Here is a 16,404-nt window from a genome sequence, read left to right as displayed (position 1 = left end):
GCCTTCTGATGTTGTTCCAACCATATCCACTCGTTGTCTTGTTTAAGTAACTCTCTTAATGGGGCAGTTATTTCTGACAAGTTCTGTAAGAATTTGCAAAGATAATTAATCATACCCAAAAATCTTTCTAGTTCCTTGCGATCTGTAGGGTATGGCATGGATTGTATTGCTTCAATCTTTGAGTCATCAGGCTTTATACCACTATCCATGGGCGTAGCCGGGGGGGGGGGGGTTGGGGTTCCAACCCCTCCCCCCCCCCCCCCGAAATGAAATCCCCCCCCCCTCCCTCGAGTCGGAATTTAGTGACTGATTTTTTGCTTAGATTTTGTTTATTTTAGGTGAGATTTTAATACTAAACCATCACTTGCCCCAGCACAACAACCAAAGGGATTTTGAGTTTAAAACCCCCTACCAGGGGGGTTCGAGTTTAAAAACCCCTACTAGGGGTTTTGAGTTTAAAACCCCCTACCAGGGGTTTTGAGTTTTAAACCCCCTACCTGCGTTTTTGCAGTTAACTCCCCCTCTTCTATAAAACAAAACAAGAAAAATGCAAACGAAAATCCCCTAATTCCAAGAGCACAGTTAATGAAGATTTTGATTTTAAAACCCCGTCTAAAATTGAAGATAAACCCCCGTTTTAATATAAAAAAAGCTAATTACGCACTCAAAATGTTATGAGCGTAGCTAAATGGGTTTTGACTCAGTTTTGAGTTTAAACCCCACTTCAGCGGGGTTTGAAGGTAAAAAATACCTCTTTAATAATAAAAACAAAGCAAATTATACACTAAAAATGTTATGAGTGTAGTCTAAGGGGTTTCGAGTTTAAACTCCCCTCCAGTGGAGTTTGAAGCTAAAAAGTACCTCTTCAATATAAATAAAAGAAAATTACTCACATTAAAATCTATGAGCGTAGTCAAAGGGGTTTTGAGTTTAAACCCCCCGCCAGGGGGGTTTGAGGATAAAAATACATCTTCAGTGTAAGAAAAAAAAAAGCAAAATTACGCACTCAAAATGCTATGAGCGTTGCCGAAAGAAGTTTTGAGTTTAAACCCCCATTCAGAGGGGTTTGGTGCTAAAAATACATCTTCAATATAAAAAAAAAGCAAATTACACACTAAAATTATTTGAGCTTAGCCAAGCCAATCGGGGGTTTTGAGTTTCAACCCTTCTTCTACAGATGGCTTTTTTTTTTAAGTTTAAAATCCCCTTCAGATGGTTTTGAGTCTAAGATCCTTCTACAGAGCATTTTGAGGTAGAAATGCCCCAACAGAAGATTTTGACGATAAAACTTCTCTTTTCGATATAAAATCTAAAGCAAACTACAGTCACTTAATTCCAAGAGCGTATTCAAGAGAGGTTACACATTTTTACCAGTGGCAGGGCTCCATTAATTAACTGCAGTGAATAGTCATCTACCGAAATCGAAAAACACTAAATGTAGCTCAACAAAGATGGCTAAGACAGATTTTAGGAGTCAGTTATAGAGATCGGGTCTAAATCAAGGAAATCCTATGCCGAACTGAGAGTCGACCCCTTAGTAAGATTGTGAGAGAACGACGCATGAGGTTTGCGGGACATGTTCTCCGACAAAATGAATTACGCATAAGAAGAGTTGCAATGATATCCTAGTACATTGAGGTCCTCATGGCAGGTGGGAAGAGGCTTCAGACATTACCAGTGACAGATTTTTATGGAAACAGCTTGACGTCAAATGCTCTGAACGTCGTGGGAGGTTCTAAGTCAGTAAGAATAGCACATTAGGTTTTTGAAATAAAACTTTTTAATAGCAGGAAAATGCAGTGTAGATACCTCAGAATATGCATTTTGTTGGTTTTCAATATCAGAAATAGTGCTTGGCGGCGGGGCTTCGCCCCGCGCTGGGGGAGCTCCTAGCGCTCCCCCAGACCCCTTTACTGGTAATAGCGGGGAATCTACAATTTTTCCACTAACTCATGGAAGAACCTATTCTAGGGCACAATAAACGTCTTCCGAAAGAATGAAGAGTCAGAATGTAATAAAGATTATGCACACACACACACACAAATACATATAATTTTTTTTTCGCGGGGGGGGGGAGAAAAAAAATTCACCCCCCCCCAAACCCCCCCCCCCCCCCCGAAAAAATATCCTGGCTACGCCCATGCCACTATCTGTAATGATATGTCCTACAAACTTGACTTGTCGTACTCTTAGGCTACATGTTCTGTAGTCACAGATTAATAATAAATTACTGTAGACGTTACTAATTAATAATGATAATAACGAGACTGTCTTTATCAAGGTAGACATATATAACTAGCTTTTATTTCCGTCCGATTCTTTGCTTTCGCATAAAACATAGACAACAAACAATGACGTAATATCTTCTAATATTAACACATCCTTCCTTTCGAAGCTATTATCACCTCCTTCCTTTTAAAGTTCTTAATACTTATATTTACAAGGAATTTTGACAACTCGACCACTTCTGGTTGTCTTGACCGGCACAGCAAGTTCTCTAGATGTTGGTTCATAATTGTGTTTCTTTTGTTCTAACAGTTTGCTGTTCATTGTCTTCGTCGGTGTCATAGTACCCAGAGATGTCTTCTTCGTAGCTCTTGTTTAAAAACCGTTGATTTCGTCTGTATGTTTTCCCATCATTTGTCTTTATGATGTAATATCTGGGTGATGGATGTTTCTTAATGACGACTGCTTTCTGCCATGTTTGTCCTAAACGAACTCTCACCTTCTCCCCGACAGAGTAGTTTTTAGGTAACCTTGCTTTTGAATCGTATTTCACTTTGCTTTTCCTCTGTCGTTCGTTGAGTAATGTCTCTGCATTTTCAGCTACCGATGATTTCAATAGTTTGGGATCAGTTGGAATGATGTCCCTGAAGTTTGGGATCAGTTGGAATGATGTCCCTGAGTCTTCTACTCATCAACAGTTGTGATGGCGAATAAAGCAGTCCGCTTATCGGAGTATTTCTATACTCGAGCATAGCGAGATATGGATCTTTCCCACTATTGTATGCTTTGTTGAATATCTGCTTTACGATACCAACATACACCTCACTTTGTCCATTTGATTGAGGGTATCTGGGACTTGATGTTGTTATCTTGAATCCCCATTCAGAAGCAAACTCTCTATATTGATAGCTATTGAATGGCATACTGTCGCTCACTATTTCTTCTGGTATGCCATGTCTAGCAAAAATACCTTTCATTGCCCTGATAACACATTCTGCTGTTTTGTTCTCCAGTCGTTTTATTTCAGGATATTTGGAGAAATAGTCCACAACTAGCAAATAGTCATTGTTTCGCCATTCAAACAAATCTGTCGCAACCTTTTTCCATGGTCTGTCTGGTACAGCATGAGGTAGCAATTTTTCCTTCACATTATTTCTTTTGAACGTTGCACATGTTGCGCATTTCATTATTGTCGAAAAAATATCTTTAGACAATCCTGGCCAAAACACACTCTGTTTTGCCTTGGATCTGGTTTTCTCAAGACCAAAATGACCTATGTGCAACTTGTCGAGAATTTCATTTCTCATACTTGAAGGAATTATAATTCTGTTCTCATAAAACAATATTCCATTCGCTTCATGAATACTGTCTTTAAATGACCAATACACTTTCACTGTTTCATGAACTTGAGTTTTTATCTTTGGCCAACCTTCTCTGACATAATTCATTACAAGTTTTAATTTAGCATCAGATTCAGTTTTCCTTCTAATTTCAATAATCTTCTGATCACTTCCCGGAAACCACAACTCATTTACTTGGCTTGACTGACTTTCATCTTACAGTAAATCAACAGCTTTGAAGTGTTTCGAACGACATTTTACAGCGAAATGATTTCTTTTTTTACATTTTTGGCATGTCTGTCCGAATGCTGGGCAATTGTATTTTCCATGAGATCCACCACAAGATCTGCAATCTCTAATGAAACTTGTTACATGATTCTTTGCCATATTTTCCTGTGAGGTTTTGACTGGCTTTCTATCTTATGTCTTCTTTAATTTATTAGCAGCATCCACATGTAGTCCTTTCATATCTATCATTTGGTTCTGGGTATGCTCGTCAGCACGAATTATGTTTGCTGCTTTCTCTAAAGTTAAGTCTACATCTCTCAGAAGTCTCTCTCTCACTCGATCCGACTGTATGCCACATACCAATCTATCTCTGATGAGTTCATCTCGAAGGTTGTCAAACTTGCATTCTTTTGCCAAATTCTTTAACTCAGTATAATACTGTTCAAACGTTTCTCCGTCTTTCTGCTTTCTTGAAAAGAATTTAAATCTGTCATACACAGTGTTGGACTTAGGCAAAAAATAATTCTGAAACCTTTCAATGAGTTTGTCTACAGTCTCATCTTCACATACTTGAAAAGTATTGTAGATGTCTCGAGCGGGTTCACCGATAAGGTGTAACAATAAAGCTTTCTTCACTGGCTCGGGCTTCGTATTTTTTTCAGTGGCAACCATAAACAGTTCAAAACTTTGTCTCCATTTTTTCCATCTTTCAGATAGATTACCGTCTAGTGACAACGGTTTAGGAGGATCGAATAATTCCATTATTCGTACAGATTCTATGTCTAGATCTAGATCTAACAACATGAACTAACGACACCACAAATAAAATGTACTTTTAGCAATTTAGAAACCACTAGATCTAGAGATCTACCTGTTACCAGCACTTTAAAGCAATGTGACACTAGATTTGACACCTAATCTAACACCAGATCTGACACAAGATCTGAAACCAAATCTGACACCATGTTCTGTAGTCACAGATTAATAATAAATTACTGTAGACGTTACTAATTAATAATGATAATAACGAGACTGTCTTTATCAAGGTAGACATATATAACTAACTTTTATTTCCGTCCGATTCTTTGCTTTCGCATAAAACAAAGACAACAAACAATGACGTAATATCTTCTAATATTAACACACTACATTTAGATGGCTTCAGTTTGATTTCTTTCCTTCTTGCTATGTCAAGAACTTGCCTAAGTCTATCATCATGCTCTTCTATTGTTCTACCTGCTATCAGTATTTCGTCCATGTATGTCTCAACTCCTTGTATAACGTCGAAAGCTTGGTGGAAACGTTTTGCAAATACTTCTGCAGAAGAGTTTAGCCCAAATGGTAGACGAAGGAACTTGTAGCGACCAAAAGGTGTGTTAAAAGTTGTTAGATCTGTACAGCTCTTGTCTAATTTAATTTGCCAAAAGGCAGAGTTGGCATCTAATACCGTGAACACTTGACTGCCACTTAGTCGACTAGCTATTTCTTCTATAGTAGGTAATTGATAGTGTTCTCTTTGAATGGCTTTGTTGAGGTCTCTAGGGTCTATCCTTAATCCGCCTCCTTTCTTTTCAACAATAACAAGTGAGTTGACCCATGCAGTGGGATGATCTACTTTTCAATGACACCCTCATCTTACATTCTTCTCAATTCATTTTTTAATTCCTCACGTAGTGCCGCTGGGACTTTCCTTGCTGCGTGTACAACAGTTTTAATGTTGGAATTGACCTTTATAGTATATTCCTCTTCCATGCAGCCTAAGCCAGTAAATACATCTGCGTAGCCTGAGAGTGTATCGTCCTCTATAAAGTCAACTCTTCTGATTAAATTCATTTGTTGGCAGCCTGGTAGACCCATAATTGGCTTTGAATGTGTCTCCACAATTTGAAATTCTATTATGGCTGTCTTACTTTTAACAGTACATTTAATGTGTGCTTTGCCAACAACCTTCAATCTTTCTCCACTGTAAGTAGTAAGTTTGGATGTTGATTTGAGAAGTTTCTTTCTTTTTAATTGCTTGAAGATTCTGTATGGGAGAATATTGACTTGTGCTCCAGTATCCAACGTAAATGTGACTTGTGAGTTCCATTCGTTGCTTAGAATATGGGAGCCAATACTGCCGATGAAAAATGTTTCCTCAACGGAGTCATCTCGACCTTCTAACTTCACTATACTTACAGGCTTTGATCTGCACACTGACGAAAAATGACCTTTTTTATGACATTTGTGACAGATTTCCCCATAAGCTGGGCACTGACGTGGTCTGTGTTCCTTGCCACAATAGCTACAACTCACATTTCCTTTTGTTCTTTTAAAGCTATTGGTAGCTGAATTCACAACGTGTACCCCACTTTCTTCATTCATGAGCTTAAGCTGCCATTCAGTTGCCTCAGCTGCCCGACATATATTTTCTGCCTTGTTAAGGTCTAGATCTGGTTCTCTCAAAAGTCTTGCTCGGGTGTTCTCATTCCTTATGCCACCAACTATCCTATCCTTTATTAGGGAATCTTTAAGCAAATCAAACTCACATGTCTTTGCCTTGAGTTTGAGGTCAGTGACAAAGTTGTCAAATGACTCTCCTTCATGTTGAGAACGCTGGAAAAAAACATGTCTTTCAATGGTAACATTTTTTCTTGGTAGACAGTACTTCTCGAACTTATTAAGAACGCAGTGAAGTGTATGGAAGGACTTGCTAATCTCACATTCATTACATTCATTGTCCGTCCATTGGAAAGAGTTATAGACTTGCACTGCTTCTTGGCCGATCACATTCAATAATGTCATAGACTGTACTTCTCTGCTTTTTGTATCCAGTCCACTTGCTATCGAATATATCTGAAAGGATTGTTTGAACCTTTTCCAATTTTCTGCTACGTTGCCATTTAATTCCAGCGGTTGTGGCGGGTGGAGTCGGTCCATCTGACACCATGTAATAGACTAAAACAACACGAGCTTCAATAAACACAATGATTTTATTCGTCCTTATTTATGCTCTTTACTCCAGCCACTTGTTCTCTATACTCTGACTTCCTTTTACGCACAGTCCCTGACACACTGCTGTTCACTCAAGCATGTCCACTCAAGGTCCACTGGTCATTTCATACTCGGGCACACACACTGTACTACCAGCCACGCAAAAACACATACACTTACTATCACAACCCCCTCAAGTAACCGTTTCCACCCGGGTGCCACGTTGAGGCAGAACAGCGTACCCGGGAGAGGGGTAGGCCTACTTAATTATTAGAACAAAAAAAGTCTGTTGGAGAATTTACAATAGGCAGGGAGATAAAGTAAAATAAAATGGTGGTTCCAGAGAAAGAAAGAGCAAAAAGGAGAAAAGGGGAGGGGGGTGCAGAGCGTGTTGGTTCATTTCATTGTAACAGAAGACACAAAGATAAAGGCACATTCCTCGTTCCATATATGCTAGGACAAATTTGTACAAATGTTCTTTCTTCGCAAGCGTTATTAGAGCATGGAATGGGTTGCCTGAGCTAGTCAGGAAAACCAGGGATTTGGCAGAACTTAGGTAATTGGTTAATATGCATAAATAAATGCGTGACGCTTAGGACGTAACCATCTTCTTTTTTGAAGTACCGGGTAACGTCTGTATCATATAAGATAAGAAGATAACAGATACAATAATTTGCAAGCTATAGAGTATGCTGGGGGATAGTTAAAATGTGGCCTGATTTTTTAATAAAAAAAGGAGGGTATGTTCCGGCCATAATAAACAATATAAAGCATGGTAATAAATCAACGGGCGTAGCCGGCGTGTTCTGCTTGTAGGCCTACTAGATTATATTAAATATTATAGAAAATACGAAAAACATGCATATATGTACCCTGCTTGGTCCGGCAGGGTTACATATATGCATGTTTTTCGTATTTTCTATACAGTCGTTTACCCCTGCAGAAGTAAATCTTTGTTTTTAGATCAATTATAGTACTATAGCCCTAAATAAGAGAGAGTCTAGCTATAAAAGTTTAGGTCAGTGTTAACTCATGGGAAACCGGCGGAAGTGAAGAACTTGCATCAGAAACATGGCTGGTGAAAGCGAAACGACAACTCAGAACCAAGTTCAAACTAAACAACCACATTTATCTAAACAGGATATTACAAATTTAGTAAGATATTAATATAAATAAAAAAATCGGAATTATAATAATCTATACTATACTTACCAACACTTATTCCATTTTACTATTTTTAATGTAATATTTGATGACGATAAAAATGCTTTTTTTTGCACTTTTACAGTTACACACTCACTGTGACTTGTCACATTGAGTTGTTGACTGATTGGCAGTGCACGGTAGGCACTGCTGCTTGCTAAGCATATGTGAGATTTTCTTTAGTCACTGGATCAAACTAGATTCTAGAGTTCAGTTGTCTTAAAAAAGTTTTCTTTCTAATAGACCGAAATTGGCGAAATATTAATTATTAATAGATCTAGATTATCTAGATCTAGAATAATCTAGATCTACATCTAGATCTAGATTCTAAATCTTAATTAATTTTATATTTATTATTATATTATATTAATTAATCAATCCGAGTTTATGATGATTATCAATCAATGCCTGGCATTTCTATAAAATAAATAAATTTAATTAAAAGCCAATTTTTATTTTAGCCATCTATCTAGATCTGTATTCTGTATGAGTATATTATTATATAATGATAAAATGATTATAATCTAGATAAAGTATAGTCTATGAGTCTATGTCTAGACTATAGACTATAGAAGTATAGATCTAGATCAAGAATCTACTATAAATCTAGATTCTAGAATACTAAGTAAAAACAGACAAAATACTGAAATTTTACAAATTGTGTGTCAAATAGAATTAATTCATAAATTAATTGAATTACAGAAATGGAAATATGTCAGTTGTTAAGACAACTTAACTCTTTCAAGTCTTTCTCTCCGTAATTATTTTTCCATGTTTTGGAAGGAATTCATTTTTCTATAGTTTCTATTTCACTATCCTGTTATGGTTGACCTTCAATAGCGTTGTTTGTTATCAGAAAGTATTGTATTTGGTATAGGTGTAGAATTATATAATTCAAAGTCAAGTTTTAAAAAGTAAACATTAATTTAAAGAGGTCTAAGTCAACGATGGTATCGTTGATTAGGAGAGAAAGAGTTAAGAGTAACAAATAAATACTTTTCTTATATATATATAATTATATTACATAAATCTTAAATAAATGCATTATTGTGTATTGCTGCTTCTATAGTCTGGCTATTCTAAAGCATGTGAAAGTTAAATTTAGTCAAACATAAAAACAAAATATTAAGCCATTGGATTTTAAATCTCTATTAAAAACGAGTCAACACTGTGAGTGTAGTACAATAATTTAAAAAAAATTAAGACATGTATACCATCTTAATTCAGAGTAAACATTAAAATTCCACATTTGATTGAACACACTATTATTCAAAATTTGATAACACTTAAAATTACATTATCTAGTTCACAAAATACAATAATAATCAATAATTTTAGAATTTAATATATTTAAATGCCACAGTTCATTAAATAAATGGGTGATGAAAATTACTTTTATCTAAATTAACTGAAAGATCGATTGATGCAATAAGTTCCTTTGCTCTAAATAATAATACATATATACATATATAGTAATGTTTATAAATATATTTTATTTTTAATTTAGTAATTAGTGTTGATTCATTACTTGGCTAGTTAATAAATTTAAAAAAAAACTTATTTTTTTTTAGGATGTCAAATCTTTAACACCATTATCACCTGATGTGATAAGTAGGCAAGCAACAATCAATATAGGTAAGTTTTGAAGAGTTTTTAGTAATTAATTTTATAATTAATCTTGTCCTTTTTTAATTTGGAAATAATTTTTCTGATAGAAGACTGTCAAATATAAAATTAAATACTATATTTATAAAGATTATAGATCAAATCACAATGCTTCTAACTCTGAGATCAGTGAAGAATGTATGACAAAATCTTGATTAATAGGGTTTAAAAATTTTTTTTTTTCACTTATAATAAAAATATATATATGCATTATTATCATTATTGATCTTTTTTAAAATCTTTACGATAAAATATTATTTTTTTAAAGATTTATTCCATTTTGAAGGCACATAGCATACACACATTTATATTTTTGTAATATTTCTATGTATGCATGTTAAAACACAGGAGTCTGTATGTTATTTAGTCCTAAACATGAGTGTTGTTAACATGTAGCACCAAACTGCTGGTAGACAACTAAAACGCTGTAGGTGTATTATAATTTAACTTGGAAAACTTTTTCCACTTCTTCTTCATTCTCATTTTTTTGTTGAAGCGTTCAGATGTACTAGACCAATATATGAGATGAACTGCGCAGTGGTTTCCAAATCTGGGAGCTCTGCATATAGTTTTCTTTCTATTGGGGTGTATTGGGGCCAGTGTCTTGTACGGGCCTCTTGGTAAAGAGAGCAGTCCTGAAGTACATGGGCAGATTTCACTGGTTCCTACTTTGAGCTTCCGGTACATATGTTGTCTCATTCTGTTGTGTCTGGTCCTGAGTCGAACTTTTTCCACAATATAATTCACAATAATGCTTCAATTTTTCAACTCTTAAATAATAATTAAAAAAATAATTTTTAACTAGGGCTTGTAATTTTTTTATTTTTTGTTATTAAACAATATCTGCATGACCTAATTGAACCTTTCAGCAGGCAGTGTTGGCCAGAGGGTCATAGTTTATCCAACAGTGTTCTAAACAAATCAGATTTTTTTTACAAGCAAGTGTATTAACAATGTTAATTTCAACAATAAAACTTTTATATTTATTTGCTGAAAATTTTTTTTTTCCTTTTTATCTAAATTCTTAATATTTTCAATCCTAGGAACTATCGGCCATGTAGCTCATGGAAAATCTACTGTTGTAAAAGCAATCTCTGGTGTCCAGGTTTGTCAAAGTTTAATAGAACTAGACGCAAGTTATATAAGAAATCTTGAATGTCATTTCTTGATAACTATATGTGTTTTAGGGTCTGTTTATTAAAAGTTAACACATGTATACTAGAATAAAAACCTTTCTAATATTCTCTTTTCAGACTGTCAGATTTAAAAATGAATTGGAAAGAAATATTACAATCAAATTAGGTTATGCAAATGCAAAGGTTTGTACTGCAAAGAAACACTACAATTGTTTTTTTTTTTTTGTTTCTTTCCTGAGCATAATTGATTTAGTTGTCCTACTTAGTGCAGAATGCAGATTTGACATAGTGAATCTAAGTCCAATTTAAAAAGTTGCTGAATATATTTATTGCAATAATTCTTACTGTATTAATGCTTGTTTTAAAGTTAAACAAAAACAAAACAAGTACATCTTAGATTCAAACCTTTACAATATAACTATTACATAAATTGCACTGCTGCATATAGAATTATTTTCTGTAAGTTTACATTTGACCATTTGATTTTTAGAATTATATTATTATTTGCTGTAGGTCTATATTTTTTATTAAGATGATCCTTAATATATTTTTAAAAATTTGGATACTATTACAATAAAAATTCTCATTGCATTTCAGATTTATCAATGTGATAATGATGCCTGTCCTCGGCCAGACTGCTATAGGTCCTGTGGCAGTGCTAAAGATGATTCTTTTGTTTGTGACAGACCTGGATGTGGAGGCAGATTCAGGTTGAAAAGGTTAGAATTAGTTTTATTTAGAAAATTATTGATTAAAACTGTCGACTTGGATGACTCAATGGCTTGGGGATATTTGAAACAGAATTGAGCTCTAGATTTAAGTACACAACACATTTAAAAACACTTTTCTTCAGTTCCACATTATTTTTTATATTTATGAAATTGTTAATTTATTAACATTTTACAGACACGTGTCTTTTGTGGATTGTCCTGGTCACGATATTCTTATGGCTACTATGTTGAACGGAGCAGCTGTCATGGATGCAGCATTGCTTATGATAGGTTTGTAAAGATTTTTTTTTGGTGCAAATTTATTTAGCATAAGTCTCTCAATGTCAAAGAAGCATAAAGAATCAAATAGTGTTGGTCATTGTACTATTTATTAGATAAGGTTATTTAGCATTGAAAGGTATCATTTTGTAGAGACTAGATTTATTGACGTTTGTGTATTTGTACAGCTGGCAATGAGTCTTGCCCCCAGCCCCAAACCTCAGAACATTTGGCAGCTGTTGAAATAATGAAGCTGAAGCATATACTTATTTTACAAAATAAAATTGACCTGGTGAAAGAATCCCAAGCCAAAGAACAGTATGAACAGATCCAAGCATTTGTTAAGGGTAAGTGAATAAGTATTCTGTTCTCTGACTAACTTTCCCCTATCTTTTTCTTCTAAAACCTTCTTCTTTTTAGCAAATAAAAATTTAAACTTGTAAATAAAGTTACAGTCCTAGCAGTTCATTGGGCAATTTGAGCCTGTGGCCCAAAGCATGTCCATGTGACCAATTGCTGTTATTCATCCAGACATGCCTACAGTCCCGCATTATGCGGAACCATCCCGCAAAAGCATAAAAAAAGCTCACATGTTCCGCCGTTCCGCATTCACGATTTTTTGTTCCGCCAAGTCTGAATGCCGACACAAAAAAAAATCGCCGATTTTTCATTATTTATTAATAATGCGAAATGAAAATACTGAATGCAAAATAAAATATATCTAGGTCTGTGTTTATTGTTTACATTTCATCTCCTCCCGGACCCGGTGTGTCCTAAATGTACGAAGATATGGTTGAACTAGATCTAGTACTCTAGTTCTAGATACTAGATCTATTCTTAGAATCTAGTAAGTGCTAATAAGCCTAATTTTCCATTCAAATCCCTTCCTTTTCCCGACAAAGGCGCTATTCTAACACTAACGTGACTAACATGACTACTGTCACTAACTCAACTGGTTTCTAAGTTCTTAACTTCTTAGCCTTTAGTTTAGGTTTCTAAGTAATCTAAGAAAAGGATTTTTTTTCAAATAGGTTATTAGAGATCTAGATCTAGACCTAAATGTAATTAATTAACTTAGACACAGTAAGGCTAAGGCCTAGATCTAAATAAGGCTATAGTCTATATCTATATTGACTATATCTACTTATTACATACTAGACTACATAGTCTAAATTAGTATCTAGAGAGTCTAGATCTAGTCTAGCACTAGATTACTAGAACTAGATTTAACTATTTTAACTAGAGTCTAGATGATAATAAATCTAGATCTATCTTACTTAGTATCTAGAGAAATAGAATTAGAAGGTGATAGATCTCTAGATTTCTATGTATCATATGAATATGTAATAAATTTAGTTCTCAATAAGTCCATAGATCTAGACATAAATATTTAGATTAGATCTATAATTAATATAATTATTATAATCTGTGTTCTTAGACTTAAAGGACTTATTACATGTAGGTCTAGTCCTAGACTAGTACTACTAGTAGACAGACTCTTAAATTATTTAGCACTAGAGACAACTTCTAGAGTGACTAGAGTAGAGCCCTAGAAAAGGATAGATAATCAAGTAGATCTAGAATAATCACATAGGAGTTAGAACTATTGATTTCAAACAAAGGTCATAATTATGAATTAAAGGTTTTCTTACTTTTAATTATATTATACTATTTACATCTAATTTATAGGAAGCAAACTAGTATTGTTATTAAAGTAATATAATTGAAGTTTTATTTATATTGCGTACAGTATGGCTAACAAACATAAACTTGTTTATGTTCCACATTGGGGCCCAAAATTCCACATTTTCAACCTGAGTGTTCCACATTCTGGGTCTTGGGGGTAGGCATGTCTGTTCATCTGCAACATGTTAGGTTCCTATAGAGTTAGGGATTAAAAAGATATGTGCATGTACTTTATGTTTTGTTTCTGTTTAAAAGGAACTGTGGCTGAAGGTGCTCCTGTTGTTCCAGTGTCTGCTCAGCTTAAATATAATATTGATGTCATCTGTGAATATATCATCAAACGTATTCCTGTACCTGTTAGGGATTTTTTGTCAGAACCACGGCTTATTGGTAAGAATGACATTCTTAAAGAAGAAAGCTGATTTACAACTTCTATTGTCATCTATTAACTTTGCTAGAAATTTTTAAAAAATCTTGTGAAATATTTTCTACAAATATAATGTTTTAAACTGTTTTTTTCTTTAGTTATTCGATCTTTTGACGTGAATAAGCCTGGCTGTGAAGTAGATGATATTCTTGGTGGTGTGGCAGGTGGTTCAATTCTTAGAGGTGTTCTTAAGGTAATTTACTTCTATATTTTAGGCATGAAAATAGGATTTTACAATACGGGCATGTTATGAAAGGTACCTTTAAAAAATTAGGTCTTGAATAGAAATTCATATCATCAATACTTATAAGTAAAATTATTTTTCGGATAAATTTAACCTTGTTAGATCAACCAAGAGATAGAAGTTCGACCTGGTGTTGTGTCCAGAGATCAGGAAGGAAAGTTGACCTGCAGACCAATCTTTTCTAAAATTGTGTCTTTGTTTGCTGAACAGAATGATCTACAGTATGCAGTACCTGGTGGATTGATAGGTATGTATTCTGGAATCTGTAATACTTTTTAACTCCAACACTACACTTCTTGGACTCAAAAGAAAAAGTTATTTACATATCTGAAACCAAGCTTGTAGGAGGATGAAGTAACAGAGGCCTTTAATTGGAAATGCTAGACTCACTCAGGTTCTAGCTTACTTAACTTAACTCTTTCTCTTCGTAATTATTTTCCACATTCTGATGAAATTTTTCATTTAACTCATTTTGTTTTTCACTTAGCCTATTATGGTTAAACTTCAATTTCAATAACCTTTTAAATTAATTATCCTGTGATAGCTGGGCCTGAATAGCTATATCAAATACTGCTTTTACTCCTTAATCTTTCTTGAAAACCATGCCTAGTTTTAAATGAAGAAGAATCTGATGAAACGAAAAAAAAAACAAAAAAACTATGTTAAGGATTTTGAATTTTTAAAAAAAGGTTTTTTTTTTTTTTTTTATCGCAGGTGTTGGCACAAAGATGGATCCAACTCTTTGTCGTGGTGATCGTCTTGTGGGTCAAGTACTTGGTGCTGTGGGTGCTCTGCCAGACATTTTTACTGAACTTGAAATTTCCTTCTTTTTGCTGAGAAGATTACTGGGAGTGAAAACTGAAGGAGACAAAAAGGGTGCCAAGGTTTGTCAATAGCCTGGATTGAAATAGGTTGTTTTGTTTTAAGTGTCAGTCACTATTTCCCTTTCATAAACTTTCTTCAGTGCTATTCACACTGGCAACAATAGTGACAATGACACTGGTTTCTTTCAAATACTATATCCCCATTCTCCTTTCACTTTTTGTGCAGAGTAAGAATATTATAATCCTCAGATTATGGAAGTAGTAATGGTTATTAAATCTGAGGGTGTGTGGCTTGATCTAGGGTCAATACATGAATTTATTTTGCATAATAAAATTGATATTTCTTACAACAAGTTGGCATTGAAAAAGCGTGAGTACTAGTTTGTGAAAAGGACATACATGAATAAATAAAATTTCTTTACCATAGCTAAGTTTCAAGTGAAAACCAAATTGTATTTTTTTTTTATTTTTAAATTTTCAATTTCATTTTTAGAATCAAACTATGGTATGCAAGAAAGATACAGAGTGAGTTAATATAAGCATTATAATAAGACTTTTTTGTATATCAGGTTCAAAAACTGAGCAAAAATGAAATTTTGATGGTAAATATTGGCTCCCTCTCAACTGGCGGACGTGTTTTGGCAGTCAGGGCTGATTTGGCTAAAATTGGATTAACAGCTCCTGTATGTACAGAAGTAGGAGAAAAAATAGCACTCAGCCGTCGTGTGGAAAAACATTGGCGGTAAGAACTAGTGCTTTTATTGGTGTAAAATGGTAGAGTGTAAAATTTTGATAAAACTTAGCTGTGACATCTGAATTATTAAAAGTATCAATTATAGCCCAAATGGTAGTAATGGATAAAAAACATTATTGCTGGTGTTGCAGCACATAAAACGACAGGCATGCAATGTTGATTTATGTTAATGCTTTATCTTTGCTACCTGTAAATGTTTAACACTAGTTCAGATTGCAAAGGCTAATTTCTTCTTTTTCTTTCATCTTTATTTGTCCCGAAAACTATGTTTTAATTATAATTTTTTTGTTTGTTCCCTTCCAGACTTATTGGTTGGGGACAGATAAGACGAGGTGTGAAGATAACTCCAGACTCCTAAGTAGCAGGGCAGTACAATCTTCTAGAATGGCACCAGTTTGGAGCATTTAGTCAAAGACTTCTCAACCTATTAGTGATGGGGAAGGGGGAAGAAACAATCAATAAATGATTGATCTGTATAAGCAAATGTTACATTTTTAATTGAGGTTATTGGTGTCATATAGTGTACTTCATCTTGTTGTGGTCCGTCTTTTTTTTCTTAATTAAAGAAAATTATTGTAAAATCTCAAACATTGTTTTATGTTATAGTCATTGAATAGAAAAAGAGACATGTATCAATAAAATTGTTTTATTGCCAGCAAACCAATAGTTAACTCTTGCTGTATAGAGCAGTAAAGCAGTTTCAGTATTG

At 34.3% G+C, this 16,404-nt stretch overlaps 1 protein-coding gene across 1 annotated transcript; it reads left to right on the top strand.

Annotated features, from left to right (window-relative positions):
- Nucleotides 1-7,767: 7,767 nt before the first annotated feature.
- LOC106072958 (eukaryotic translation initiation factor 2 subunit 3) lies at nt 7,768-16,283 on the top strand. Its single transcript, XM_013233424.2, has 13 exons — nt 7,768-7,922; nt 9,542-9,605; nt 10,679-10,740; nt 10,889-10,954; nt 11,369-11,490; nt 11,678-11,772; nt 11,949-12,107; nt 13,702-13,836; nt 13,972-14,066; nt 14,220-14,364; nt 14,832-15,001; nt 15,511-15,683; nt 15,999-16,283. Exons 1-13 carry the CDS (start codon nt 7,839-7,841, stop codon nt 16,051-16,053), a joined length of 1,425 nt encoding a protein of 474 aa, XP_013088878.1. The 5' UTR covers nt 7,768-7,838; the 3' UTR covers nt 16,054-16,283.
- The last annotated feature ends 121 nt before the right edge of the window (nt 16,284-16,404 follow it).

Source organism: Biomphalaria glabrata, chromosome 6 (assembly GCF_947242115.1).
Source record: "Biomphalaria glabrata chromosome 6, xgBioGlab47.1, whole genome shotgun sequence".
In the NCBI taxonomy this organism is placed as follows: Eukaryota; Metazoa; Mollusca; class Gastropoda; family Planorbidae; genus Biomphalaria; species Biomphalaria glabrata.
Note: the sequence above shows the minus strand (reverse complement) of the source record. Positions and strands in the feature narration are given on the sequence as shown.